The sequence below is a fragment of the Pelmatolapia mariae genome, linkage group LG4 (genome assembly GCF_036321145.2).
Source record: "Pelmatolapia mariae isolate MD_Pm_ZW linkage group LG4, Pm_UMD_F_2, whole genome shotgun sequence".
Lineage (NCBI taxonomy): Eukaryota > Metazoa > Chordata > Actinopteri > Cichliformes > Cichlidae > Pelmatolapia > Pelmatolapia mariae.
In genome coordinates this window covers 20,151,590-20,165,745 of record NC_086230.1, presented here as the reverse complement: position 1 = coordinate 20,165,745, position 14,156 = coordinate 20,151,590, and the positions used below count along the sequence as shown (strand labels likewise).

General features: G+C 41.8%; 1 protein-coding gene across 1 annotated transcript in view; it reads right to left on the bottom strand.

The window, feature by feature from the left end:
• Positions 1 to 7,363: 7,363 nt before the first annotated feature.
• Positions 7,364 to 14,156, bottom strand: part of mosmoa (modulator of smoothened a) — a 33,944-nt gene continuing 27,151 nt past the window's right edge. Inside the window, exon 3 of the mRNA XM_063471809.1 lies at positions 7,364 to 10,740. Coding sequence (XP_063327879.1) covers positions 10,556 to 10,740 — 185 coding nt within the window. The 3' untranslated portion in view covers positions 7,364 to 10,555. The remainder of the gene's footprint in view (positions 10,741 to 14,156) is intronic.

Below are 14,156 nucleotides of genomic sequence, written 5' to 3'. Positions count from 1 at the left end.
TTGATCGATTGTAAAAGTAAAAGCTTCAAAAATGGCTTCATAATTAAGATGGAAACAAATCATCACTGTGAGGTTAGAAAACTTGTTAAAAATGGGTATTTGGATCAACTAACAACAGCTGCATCGAGGCGTTTTGTATTGCAGAGTGAAGAAGCACCAATACATGTTACTCTCTCTGAACCTGAACATCTCCTGTGATCAAGGACAAACACAACCCACTGGAGACAAAAGATAAAAGTTAATGACATGCAGTACTGGCGTGCAAATGCATGGGGAGAAAAGAGGAGTCGTGGATAAATAAATGCTTAGTGCATCATGGGAAATCTTCAGGATCTGTAACCAACATCACATAACCGATGTTTCCTAAACTGAAGTGAGAAGCCGATCAGAATGTATCATTCAAATACACTCACACAAATTAAGAGTTCACTCTAACTTTAGCCTTCATTAGCCTCTTTGCCTCATTATAACACAGGTTAAAACACAATCGTTCACATTACAGTAGAACAGGTACTATTGCTGCGATGCTGTGATGCTTCTCCTGCCCTCCACTCACAGCCTTTCCTGTCTTGTTTGTTTTTCTTGGCTCAGCAGCAGGTCTGCTGTATGACGGATGCTGACGAGCAGCAGGCAGACATCCATCTGGGAGGAAACAGCACTGCATCCTCTGCTGGGCTCTATCGCCCACTTAAAGATCAATCAGTACTGAAGGCAGCTAAGGTTAGCACCAGCAAAGCATCCCCGAGGCTTCAGAGAAGCATGTCTCTGTGAAAGCGATGTGTATGCTGCACTGTTACTGCTTATAAATAGGCTTTTAGGAAATGTGCACATTAACGTTAACAAAGTCGCTAAATTGAATTTCTCACTCACGATATAGTGTGAGACAGGGAGATCGTTTTATAGTGTAAAATTCATGTTTGTGGGAGCCTGGTGTTGTCTTCAAGATAGCTGTCAGAAGTCATTAGACGTTACAGTTTTAGATTTATGCTTAACCTTTTTTTTTTCTTCTTTTTTTTTGTAGCATCAGTAGGTGGGATCCGGGTGCAGTATGAAACCTGAAACCTTGAGGTTTACATTACACCCACAAGACTTTCATATGCAGGAAGCATCCTGTGTAGATTCAGCTGGCACTTAATTAAGTATACGCCGATAACACTGGGTTGGATCACCTTTTGTCTTAAGATTTTGATTCATATTGACATGATAGCATCACACAGTTGCTGGAGATTTGTCGGCTGCACATCGTTGCAAAGTGTGCAGAGAAAATATCACTCAAACCAACAACCAACTACGAGCATGTGCTGGATCTGACTGAGAAAACAGGGACACTGCAGACTCATAAAGTAGATAGTTGTCATTCTCACAGACAAAATATATGAATCTGACTGAGAAACAGAGGAACACCAGACGCCATGAGGCAGCGAGTCATGTGCTTTAGGACTGCCGTAAAGCACATCATGCTTTATTGTGCTTTTGTGACTCTAATAAGGACTGTAATTTAGAAAATGGCCATAATGTGTATTCAGTAAGACCTAAAATTAGTGACTGAGATGTCACTGTTTACTGATGTCATAGATCAAGGGCGCCTAAAAGTAGCTTTTTCATAAACTAAATGATTGAACTTCTTTGTACAATCAAATGGGTCACCCCCATTAAGGTTTAGGGAATTTCTCCAATGAGTGGGTGCACTGCGATCATAAAGGGATGGATACGTTTAGCAGTAATATTCAAGTAGTTGCTTCATAAAGCTTTTTTTTTGTTTTTACTGCTTTTTTAAAAAACAAAAATGCACCTTACGTAACACAGCAGCCAGACAAACACATGACATTTTCATCATAAGGCAACTGTTCTCCACAGGTGGAGCTGGAACAGTCTCTCGTGAGCAGATGGTGATCATATTTCCATCTAAGTGCACTTGGCATCGTGCTGTCACTGTAATCTGTCACACACACCCATGAGCGCACGGACATCCATGAAAGGAGCATGCATGCACACATTTGCAAATAGGGGATATAAAATAAAGGAGTACGTGCCGCAGCAAAATATCCGCTGAGACTTTTCTCACCGCTTCCTCCACCCACACAACTTATGTCATGATAATGCACTTATCACTGTGTGTGCTGCAGTGAACAGGAATCAGGACTCAAGGATTCGGTGAGGTAAACCTGCTTCACGGGCTGAAAAGCTCTTGTTAGCCATGTTTGAAAGCAGACTGGAGCATTTCAAGCTTCCTGATAGATGATTTTCATTTCCAAATACTGAATCAGTAAGTAGAAAGTCTGCCATTACAATAAAAATGCCGTTTCATATGTAATAAAACTACAGCTACAGCACAAAATGTGACACTCATGTGGCCTCGGTTCAGCAGATGGCTGGCTTGTTAAATGATGCACATTTACACAAAATTACAAAGTGCGTCATAATGTCCAATTAAACACACTGAGCTCTCAACAGGAAGTTTAATATTTTCACAGGAAAAACTAATCAACTAATCATATCAGTTGTATTGGAACAATCCATCACCATGTGCTACAGGGCTAAGGGCTTCTTCTGAGCTGTTTAACAATCCTCTGAAACTGAAAACTTTCTTAATTAAACCTCAGCGAGGTCTGGATAGTGAGTTGAAATCCAGCCTGGGTCACATACTGCGTGTACTGATGCTCTGTTCACAAATTCTTTATAGATACAACTAATGATGTGCTTAACCTTTAAAGGCGAAGCAGTGCATATTGTATTTCAGTGGATTAGCTGGTGAGTTATACGAAGCGCTGACGACTCACCTCCATCTGGGCTGAGAGTGCTGCCGTTGGATCTGTCAGTGCTGATCTCTACTCTAATAACTCACTATTAAGCATCTGCTGCCGATCAGGAGGTCCAGAGTAAATCGAGTCAAGCAGCCTTATCTGTGAGTCCTCTTGGCTAGCTTTACTCTCACCCCCCTCACTTTGGCTCTGTAAATACAGAGTGATCTATCCATGCGTGAAGTGAGGGAAGGCAAAAACAAAGAAAAAAGCACCTACATGAAGCATAGCCTGACTTTGTTTATTTCATTTGTATAGATTAGATTAATGAGAATATTTCTTCAGTCATTTTTAAATACACGTTACTTTTTCCATAATAGGTTTCCAACTTTTCTTTCTTTCCATTTTTTATACATATGGTGATGTGAAAAAAGAATACACCCTTTCTGCTTCCAAGCCAGGTGCTGCTACTGACATGCAGCTAATTAACTGATCATCAGATTAATGATCAGCAAATGGGAGCACCTCTATAAAAGCAGAAGTTTGGGCAGTTTGCTGGTCTGAAGCATTCAAGTGTGCTTTAACACAATGTCAAGGAGGAAATAAGCTCATCTGGTGAAAGGAAAACGACACATACTGACTGTTCAGCATGGTGGAGGATGGGAGACGATTAGGATTTGTTTTGTAGTCACACGACCTGGGCACTTTGCAGTCACTGAGTCTACCAGGAGCTCCTCTGTGCATCAAAGTATTCTAGAGTCTTCAGTTGTCTAAAGCTAAAGCTTACCTAAAATTTGGTAACACGAAAGGTTAATGATCCCAAGCACAGTGGCAAATCTCCAGCAGAAAGGGTGAAAAAGAAAAGAATTAAGGTGTTGCAACAACCCAGAGAAAGTCCAACTTGATTGAAATGCTGTGCTGTGACATTAAGAGATCTGTGCATAAATCAATGCCGACAAACTTCAGTGAACTGAAGCAACATTTTAATGATGAGTGGGCCAAAAATCCTCCACGATGATGTGGGAGACTGATAAAGTCAGGCAGAAAATGATTCAAGCTGTTGCTGCTAAAGGTGGACCTACAAGCTAATAAATCACAGCGTGTGCTTAGTTTATTCACATTTGAAGACTCCACACGGTTCAGTGAAAGCGTTCAATTTCACATGACATGATATGAAACGATTCAATAAAACGAAAGAAATGAAGAAAATTGAGTTCAGAAACTGAGCTGTAAACTGAATTAGCAAAATCATTAGCATAATCAGAATGCTAACATCCTAAAATGATCAAAATCATAACTAAACATCAGTATTTAAGCAATGTTAGCTCTGCTGATGTTCGCGTTCAGCTCATGGCTCAGCTGTGATCGAGAACAACCTCACAGACCTGCTAACGTGACTGTAAACACTCAAGTTTTATTTATTGTTTATGCATCTGTAATTAGCTTAGATTCATTCCAGGACACATTTGAAAGGATCTTGAAGCCATGTAGGAAACCACTACAGTAGCAGACTGCACTCATAGATTTCTGCTGTTGGTTCTTGACATAAATTTAATATTTCCAAAAAAGCATCAGCAGTTGGTTCTTTCAGCCACTGAAAGACTTAAATGGTTTCCAGCATTATGATCACCTTACTAGAGAAGCTTTGCAAGTGAAACAAGTGGGGAAAGGCACGCAGACTTCATTAACTTCATTCATTAAATTAATCTTATGGCAGATGACTGCAGTTAGTCTATGCTGGTATTTAACTGGATTCCAGTGCTGTGTTTCATCAGTGAACTGTCCCATCAGACAAGTGGAAAAATGCAGGCTAATTAAAATTTTGTTAAATATCTGTTTATTTTCCTTCCTTTGAATTCGGTTTCAATGTCATTATCCAAACTGCGGCCCTTTTCTTACTTTATAGGAGTCAGCACGGCCCTCTGGGGAAAAAAAACAAAAATGCTGCCCACCACTGATTTTCGTGATACTTGAGATCAAATTTCCAGAAAATATATATTTTTTGTATTTCTACAAACATCCCTAAGCTGTCATCAGAAAGCAGAGCAAAGTGGCCTGATGTCATGCACTGAGCTGAATTGCTGTGACCTTCTGAAATCCTAAATGGAAAGACCACTCGAGCTGAACTCGGCGCTGCAGGTCACAGAGAAGCTAATGGGGAGTGCAGTCCTGGGAGGAGCAGTGCTGTTTCATCTTCAGCTGTGCACCGACAAGGAGAAAGTGAGAAATAAATGAAGGAGACTCTTCCTGCTGAATGGATGAGAAACATGAATAGAAAAGCCTGCTTTAATGGGCCTGGGTTGTGTGCTTATTTGTAGATTATTGTGAATAGTCCTGAGATTGAATTTGTCAAGTAAGTGCCATTATTAGTGAATGAAAAGGAAATTCTATTTAGGAAAACCAATGAATGTCAATGCTGCTCGTGTTTTCCCATCAGCTTTAATCCTTTGTAGCAGGTGCTGGATATTCATTTAAAATGATATATCTAAATCAAAGCCAGAAATCTATCTGCTACTTGTGTATATACACTCAAGGGCCACTTTATTAGCTACTTATTGCTAGTACTGGGTTGCTACTGCTTTAACCTTCAGGTCTGCTTTAATTCTTCATGACATAGATTCAACAAGCTGCTGGAAACATTCCTCTATGGAGATTTTGCTCCATATTTACATGATAGCATCACACAGTTGATGCAGATTTGTCAGCTGGACATCCATGATGTGACTCTCCCGTTCCATCAAGCCCCAAAGGTGCTCCAATGGATCTGTGTACAGTGAAATTGACATCTTCAAGACATCCGTTGCAGAGGATTAGAGCTTGTGACATGGTGTGGTATCCTCTCAGAAGCACCCATTAGAGCAGGTGTGTCAAACTCCAGACCTCGAGGCCTGAAACTTTTAAATGTGTCCCCGCTGCAACACACCTGAATAAAATTAGTAGGTCATTAGCAAGACTCTACCCTGAGGTGGCAACCCCTAATCCTACTCAAGTAAATCTAAATAAATGTAAGCATCTGGAAAAATTTACTTTTATTGCACCATGTTCATGCCCTCATGAGCTGCAGTAACATAAATCAAATGGCTGAATTGCCAGTTGCCAGTTTCAGGACACCGACCCTTGAGGACTGGGGTTTGATGGGTACACTGTGGTCATAAAGAGTTGGACATGGTCAGTAATGATACTTAGATATACTGTGGTGCACATAGTGTGCCGAGAAAATATTCCCACATTAGCAGATCAGGATGGATGCATACTTTCTGCTGTTTATGCCAACGACTCTGCCAGAAATCCGAGACTTATCAGACCAAACATTTCCATTCTTGCTGAGCCTCTGCCAGTTATATCCTGTTTCCTCTTCTTAGCTCACGGGAGTAGCACTTAGTTTGGTCTTCTGCTGCATTAAGGTTCAATGTATTGTAACTATTGCCTTTCATCTCAAACCAGTCCGGCCATTCTCCCAGAACCTCTGCCATTTCAATCCAGAGGACCGTTGCTCACTAGACATTTTTTCTTTGCCCGAGTAGTCTCTGTAAACCCTGAGGTGGCTCTGTAGGGAAAATATCAGTAGCTCAACAGATTCCTGAAACACGTCTGGCACCAACAGCCATGCCACATTCAGAGTCACTTTATGTCAAGTTGAACTTCAGCAGATCATCTTGACCAGGTACACATGCCTATGTGTACTCGAGTTGCTGTGATGTCATTGGCATTTAAATAGTTGTGCATCGTGAAGACATTAAGGTCATGTTGCAATCAAACGATGCAGGGAGTAAAGTTATGATCCATAATTTATTTTTCTAATATAATCCAGTCGAGCAGTCTACAAAGGTCAATATGTGACACAGTTTGAGTGAAATTTATCCCACTGCTTTGATCTGGGTGCGAGTACTTTAAGGAGGGGGGACTAATAAATTAGAAGGAGTAAAAGTGACTAAGCTCAGATAATTATAAAAATAGCTTTCCAGGTCACTGAGGGGCGAGCAGAAAAAGTGAGACACGATCTTCACAGGTCCAGAGGAAATGTGCGCCTCTTGTTTATGACACTGCGGTGCTGGAGGTCTGGCTCGGCGTGAGAGCGAGAAACCATTGAGTATTTAACAAAATGCACTCAGAAAGCACTTCATTGATGCATCATGGGTAGCTGCTCTCAAATCACAGCAGGTACTTGTGTCTGAGAACAAGCTCTTTTTCGATTTAATGAAGTAGGAAGAGGCGAAGTACATTTGGGCCACATCCTACAAAAACATAATGAGATTAAGCTCTGCTCCGCTTCGCCCGTCATCCTCCTCGATTAGATTCACCCATTTTAAATAAGCACAACACAGAGACCGTGTCAGAGTCACACACACCCACTTTTCTCTTTTTATTCAGTGATAAATAATTTCCTATGATCATAGGCTTTACGTGTAGACATCCGATCAAGGCAAGAGACAAATTAGAGGGCACACATGTTGCCACCATTAGAAAATAATAGCAGAAACAAAAAAACCCAACAAAAAAACAAAAAACAATGAGGTAAGAAGTTCTCTTTTTTATACATTTGTGGTGCTTCTATGTCTGTTACCTATACTGTTGAATGCACAGTGCTTTCTAATACAGAAATCCTGCCTCTTGTGTCTGTACATTATTTAAAAAAAAAAAAAAAGAAAGAAAAAAAGAAAGAAAAAGAAGTAGGTCATGGCACAATACTGAACCAACCAAGACAGGGCACTGCAAAGTGTACAGAATAGCAGTATACATCATCAGACAGAGTAAGAAAAGTTGAGCAGGAAACAGAAAATACAAAACAAAAAGTCTAAGACTTGGCGAGTGAGCGACTGCAATCGGTTCAACACACACACACACACACACACACACACACACACTTTCCAGGAGAGGTCCTAGGGTCAGCAGCTTGCATGCTCCCTACATTTACAGTATGCTATGAATGTCTGAAAGAGCTGCAATGACTGAAGGAGAATGAATCAGCAGCTATTTCGATAATAAATCAGAAATGCTAATCGGCTGCTGGTTCCAGCTTCAGCAGTGACACCTCTTTTCCCACCAGCACAGCACTGGTGCGGGGCCAGCTCTGCCTTGGTGTATTTTTGAAGAACTGGCTCACATTTTGACAGGTTTGATGGGGTAATTTCCGTGGGAAGAAGATAAAAATCACATTGGACAAATCGGTGGGCTGCATTTGCCAATCACTGGTGAATTTCTTGCAGTAGCTCTAAACGTGCCCAGTGAGAACAGTAGCTCCAACGATCCTGTGCCGACACCCCAGTGCTGATGGAAAACGAATAATTTCTGCCTCTTGTGACATTTTTTTTTTTTTGTTTAGTTAAGGAAAGGCTCTGTGAAGGCCGATGGAAGATAGGATGGATACACTGTATCTGTATGAATTTGGTGCCGTGTTTAAACCAGAAGTGTGTGAGCTACGAGGTTGTGTCGAGGGACAGAAGTCAGGCTTATCAGTTCAATCTCAACATTTGCTGATATATATATATATTTTTAAACTTTCGAGAGAGACTCGCACGTCCTGAGGATGTTATCCATATCAAATCAATCTTGATAAGTCCACTTCTAAATCCTAACTAAGAGCCTTCTAGTAAATTCAAAACTTGCCTGAGGATCATTGTGACTTTAAACCTTCCTCTGCCAGCGTGTACGACAAAAATAACGTGACATCTGTTAGCGCAGGCTAACATTTCCAGTCCTGGACTTCTCAGTTTTTGTAACATTGCACTGGTGCTACCACTGCCCCTAAGGGCTGAAGACACAATTGTGTTGGTTTTTACTTCCTTTAAAGATGTATCAGTATAAAAGTTCAGAAATTCACAGATTATTACCTTTACTCTTATACCAGTGCTGATGAGGAGGATGTGTCTGAGTGGCAACTACTGTAGCGAGTGGTCGCACCCTCACTGTTAGTATAAATGGTACAGAGCGCTGCAATATTGTCCCATTTACATAGTTCAAACCTCCTAATTGATTATATTTGTTAAAGGAGCATTCTTTTTGTTGTATTTTATGCAGTTTCTATTTGTAGTAAGAGACCAGAAACAACCGCAAGACAGCTAAGAACTTGTAGTGAGCAAAGAGTGGTGCAAATTAATCTGGACACTGATAAAGTAATTACTACAATAAAACCAGCGCAGACTGTGTGCAGGGCTTTTCCCCTCACAGAGGACTTTTTGGGCTCCTTTAAAAGACGTTATGCCAGAATCACCAAATTATTTTATTAATTAAAGGTTTAATTTTAATTTTTTTCCTACAGGAAAATAACTCACTGAAGGTTCACTGCAGGCCAGGAAAAACCCTGGAAGGGTAAATATATTTTTGTAGTTGTGTGCGTTAATGTATGTGTGTGTTGCATTCACAGACATCACGAGCAGCAAACCGAGGCACAGCCCCCCTATGCATGGACCTGACCTGCAGTCCCTTCACTGATGCACAAAGAAAGAAAGAGCGAACAAACTGCTCCTGGCTCACTTACTTCCTGTCCAACATTAAAGGAGAATACCACTGATTTTTTAGCATTCGCATGTTATTTTCACACCACTTATAACTTCCGGCTTCCACTCAGGGAAGCTCCCAACCCGCAGAAAAAATGCAACACTGCAGTGATCCCTACAAAATACTTTGAAAAGGCCACTAGGCGTGTGGCTGTGCTTAACGCAATTAAGTGTATTACTATAAATACGAGGTGCGTTTATGATGATTATTCTGTAAATTCACAGTCTTCTAGTTACTGGCTGTGGGAGTGTATCAGCATGATGGCGTTAGCTGATGGCTTAGCAGAGCTGTCTACACTCACTAATACTTTGCTGCTATTAATAACACTATGCAAGGTCTTACAGTAAGTGGCATTCTCCTTAATGGTGCTTGACCTTGTATTCTGCTGCCCAGGGAGGTCAGCCTCCCCTTTGGGGCTACCTGCTCCTGAGCAGTAGCTGGCTGGAGACAAAAGAGGAAGCACACCTGCATCTTCCTCTCATCCACAGCAGCCCGTGTGTGGCCCCCTGACAGCTGTGACCGCAGCTGCTCACCTCTCCCACACACCTGGGGCTGTGCAAATGTGACAGGAGAGAATAAACCCCGCTCTAAAGCCAAGCTTTTGCAATCTCCCACACTCCACGAAGGGTTCCCTTCAAGGGTTCAGCTCAGTGAACCTCAGTAACACTCAAACAACTTCAGTGGACAAAGGTGGTGGGGGAGGAAGAAGAAGGAGAAGTAGAAAAAAAGAACACAAATTGTACAACAACAGAAAAAACACAAAACTAAAAATAGCTAAGAGAAGCCAAAAACAGCAACAGGAGCGGTCGTGACGGCGCAGATGAGTGCTGAGAGCGGCGAGGTGGGGCGGGTGGCCGGAAATCAAGTCGAGGAGTGACTTTAGTGGTCCTCAAGAAATGTGCGCCAGCGTTGTGGTCGCGGTTGCCATGACAGCAGCACATTAAGCACCCTTTCCAACAGAACAACAACAGAGAGACACCATTTTTCTTTTTCTTTTTTCTTCTTTTTTTTTTTTCTTTTAAATCAACAGTGGCAGGGTGCTGCAGCAGCCTCGGCTGCCCTCGCACTCCTCCAACCTTTTGCGTCCATGTCCCCTTTTAGTGTTTTGTTCATTTATTCGTCTTTTTAGTCGCTGGGTACTCCACGGTGCTGCGGTCCCTCGACACATAAGCAGAAACTTCCCCCGTTTCAGGCTTCTGGCCAGAGTTAGTCGTTTTTGATTTTCAGTCATTTTTGCATGTGTGTTTGTTTTTTTAAAATCCCATGACATTTTCAGAGCCTCTCGTGTCAGTCCAGAGGCGACAGCGTTGGAGTCCTCAGCCCGGGAGGCAAACTTTGCCTGCAAACAGCAGTCCCACTATGGTGAAGAAGATGGAGAGGACAAACAGCACATATGAGGAGCCCACCACCGTGTTGTTGGGAAGCTTGTACGGCTGGCCTCCCACCTCGTTGATATAGAAGCCTATTGGGAAGATGAGCGCCGCCATGCAGAACAGGATCACTGGAAGCAAGGGAGGGAGAGAGGAAAAATATTAGTTCCTTAAAAGATGACTCAAATTAATCTGTAGCTTTTCCTCAATGCACTGAAATCTTGTGTGTAAAATAAGCTCTGGGGACAGACTGAACTGATAAATGACACTAAAGGAGTGTCAGCTCTTATTCTAGTCTTTGTTCTCCACAGTGGATTCAGAAAATTAAGCCTAACCTCATCAGCTTGAGCAGAAAGCATAGCCTCAAACTGACTTCAATTTTCGGGAGTTCATTAGTGAGATACAACACCGCCTTTCAAATGGTGTAATTGTCCCTTCAGAAGCAAACAGACCCATGGCACGCAGATAATTCTGCCTCGCATTTTCACAAAGATGAGAGGCAGAGGCAGTCAATTATGTAATGTTAATGTGCGTCATAGATTATACATTAGTCTGACAAGCATACACTAGCCTGAGTCCAAGCTCGCCCAAACCAAATTTCGTCCCCTGTAGAAATGAGACATTTCTATTTTTAGTTATATCTTCCTCCGAAGAGGAAACAAAAAGGGCAACTGTGCAGACATCGCTGAAAATACCTCGAAAACTTCAACATTCAGTTCATGATCAGCAGCCGACTGCAGAAAATCTGAGAAATTAAACACTCAGAGAGACGTGTTAATGAAAGCAGCAGCTGGAACTTTCTATAGACAGAAGATTGAAGCATGCACTGAAAACACTTAAAAGCACACCATATATGACTACAAGGTAAACGCAACGCTACAATCATTAAAGTGAAACTGAACTAAGAAAGTGAAAAAGCAATGAGAGGCAATTCTGAGCTGTAACTTTTGTCACATTTTAATACACTGCTCAAAAAAATGTAAGGAGATACTTGATCAGAAACCACTGTGAATCTATTACTGTGTGTCTTTTGTCCCGTCTCCCTCCCCTCATCCACAACCAGTCATGACCTCACCTCTCTGAGCCTGGTTCTGCTGCAGGTTTCTTACTGTAAAAAGCGAGTTTTTCCTTCCCACTGTCTCCGACTGCTTGCTCTTAGGGGGTCTTCTAACTGTTGGGATTTTCTTTGTGTTATAATAGGGTCTCTAGCCTACCATGTAAAGCACCTTGAGGCGAGTGCTGCTATGATTTGGCACTAAAGTGGTTCCTCGCTATAATGCGGTTCACCTTTTGCGGCCTCGCTGTTTCGCGGGATTTATTTATTAAGTGTGCCTATGCCAAGAGGCACACTTATTACTATTCGTCGGATTTATTAAGTCTGCCTATGCCATGACTTTTGGTGTTTATGACTATTATAGTTTTTTAAATATTAATATTTTAGTGAAAATTTTCCCGCACTTCTCTGCCAAACAGTTTTGACAACAGGGTTACATATGTTAGATCATTTTGTGCGGCTGGAGCTGGACTAGTATGGTATGACTTTTTGTGTTCATGACTTTTATAGTTTTTTAAATATTAATATTTTAGTGCAAATTTAGAAAGATTCTTCTTTTGGCGCCATAGAAACAGACTTCATTTGTGGTGTGTTGGCTCCATCTTTTGGTCCCACTGAAACAAATTTCAAACTTCATTTGTGGTGTGTTGGCTCTCTCTAGTGGTATGCCGGGAGTAGTACGGCCTGTCTACCCTTATTTGGATTACCGTAATGACGACAATATCAATGGTGCGCACAGCGTCGCTGCTTTCAGGAGCCATTGGAATTTTTAAGGTTGCGCAAATCATTCAAAAGTTACGGTAATGCTTGGTGGAAAACTCAATATCCCACAATTCATAGCAGGCCTCTGCCGAGTCAAACAATGGCGGCCATCACTTAGTTTTTATTTTCCTCTTAATACTGTTTCTAGGTCACAAAATAAACTTTTAAGATATTTTCAGGCGAGAATGTAGGTGTGTAAACTTCAAATATCTGCTCGTTTTGTCAAAACATCCCATATTAGCGACAGTGTTCTGACGATGTCGTTTCTGCCTGAGGCTAGCTGGCTAGGTGGCTAGCTAGCTAGCGCGGCTTTGCTAACAAGCTACAGCCGGCCTGGATGACAGTGAGGGCGGCTTACTCTCGTTTCACACCCGGTCCTTCGTAAAGTCTCGTGGTCACAGCTGGACTTATTTTTCGTTTATATGGACCGATGATTTATTTATTTATTCATTTTAGTAATGGTATAAACAGTGAAAGGTGGTGGATTGGCCAGATGTAAACTTCAAATATCTGCTCGTGTTACCAAGACATCCCATATTAGCTCTGATGGTTTCGGTGCCTGCAAAGAGCTAGACAGCTAGCTAGCTAACCCGAGCTGGCTGTCTTTTTGACTCAGGGTCATAGCTGGACTTATTTTTCGTTTTTATGAGCCGATGAGGGTTTTTTTTTTAGTAACGGTGCAAACAGTGAAAGGCGGTGGATTGTCCAGATGCTGGTCGATGTGGAAAAAATAACTGAGTTGTTTGGTGGTCACTGACGCGGAGCGACAACTGAGGGCAGCTATCCACCGGTGTGTGTCAGAAAGAACATGCGGGGAACGAGACATACGAGGCGGCGAGGCGACCGCCGATCGACCGGTGGTAGATCGTGGATCAGGGAACGTGAGGTGAACTGAATTTCAGGTAAGAAGTTATGAATTGCACAGGAGTTTCTATATATATATAGCTGTGTGCGCGCTAAGTTACTGACGTTGAACTTTATTTTATTCATAAGGGTTAGTTCGTAGAGTTGCCGTACAAACGGAATCGTCCCACATTCAGAGAAAATATTACGATTTATTCTGTCGTTATGAAGCCTCCCCTGTCATTCTCTGGCCCGTTGCAACTTCAATCGTGAGACTGATCAACGATCGGCTTTTCGCTCTTGTTTATCGCGCTAAACAACAGCAGCACGTTTAAGCTTGATCAGCTGTTGTTAGAATTCATTTGATTTTAATTTCTAGTATCAGCTGATGTTTGCTGGGGCCACAGCTGTAGAAGCGGCTGGTCTAAACCATGAGATGTCCTTACTGAATCATCAGAGCTGAACTGGTGATGGAGAAACAGGTTTATCCTTTAGGTGACATGAATGAGTTGAAGGGAAGTTATGAACTGTTTCTGAGAGACAAATAAACACCAAGCTCCTGTTTTTGTGTAGCTGACAGCTGGTAACTGTGCAGGGGCGGATCTAGCAAAGCTTTTGCCAGGGGGCCAGGTAGGGCATTAACAGGGAAAGGGAGACACAAAGATATACTTTTCTTTCTTACTCTCATATAAAATATTTTCTTTTTATTAAATAGTTATCTGAATCTTACAACCAAAGTTTGTATAACAATACACAAGATTGGCTGTAGACCATTGTTAATCATTCAGAACACTGTGTAAAAATAACAAAAAACAAAAAGTGAATGCAAAAGTGCATAAATATTTATTTTACGTGTTTGATGTGTGTGGCGGGGCATGGTCTGCAGTG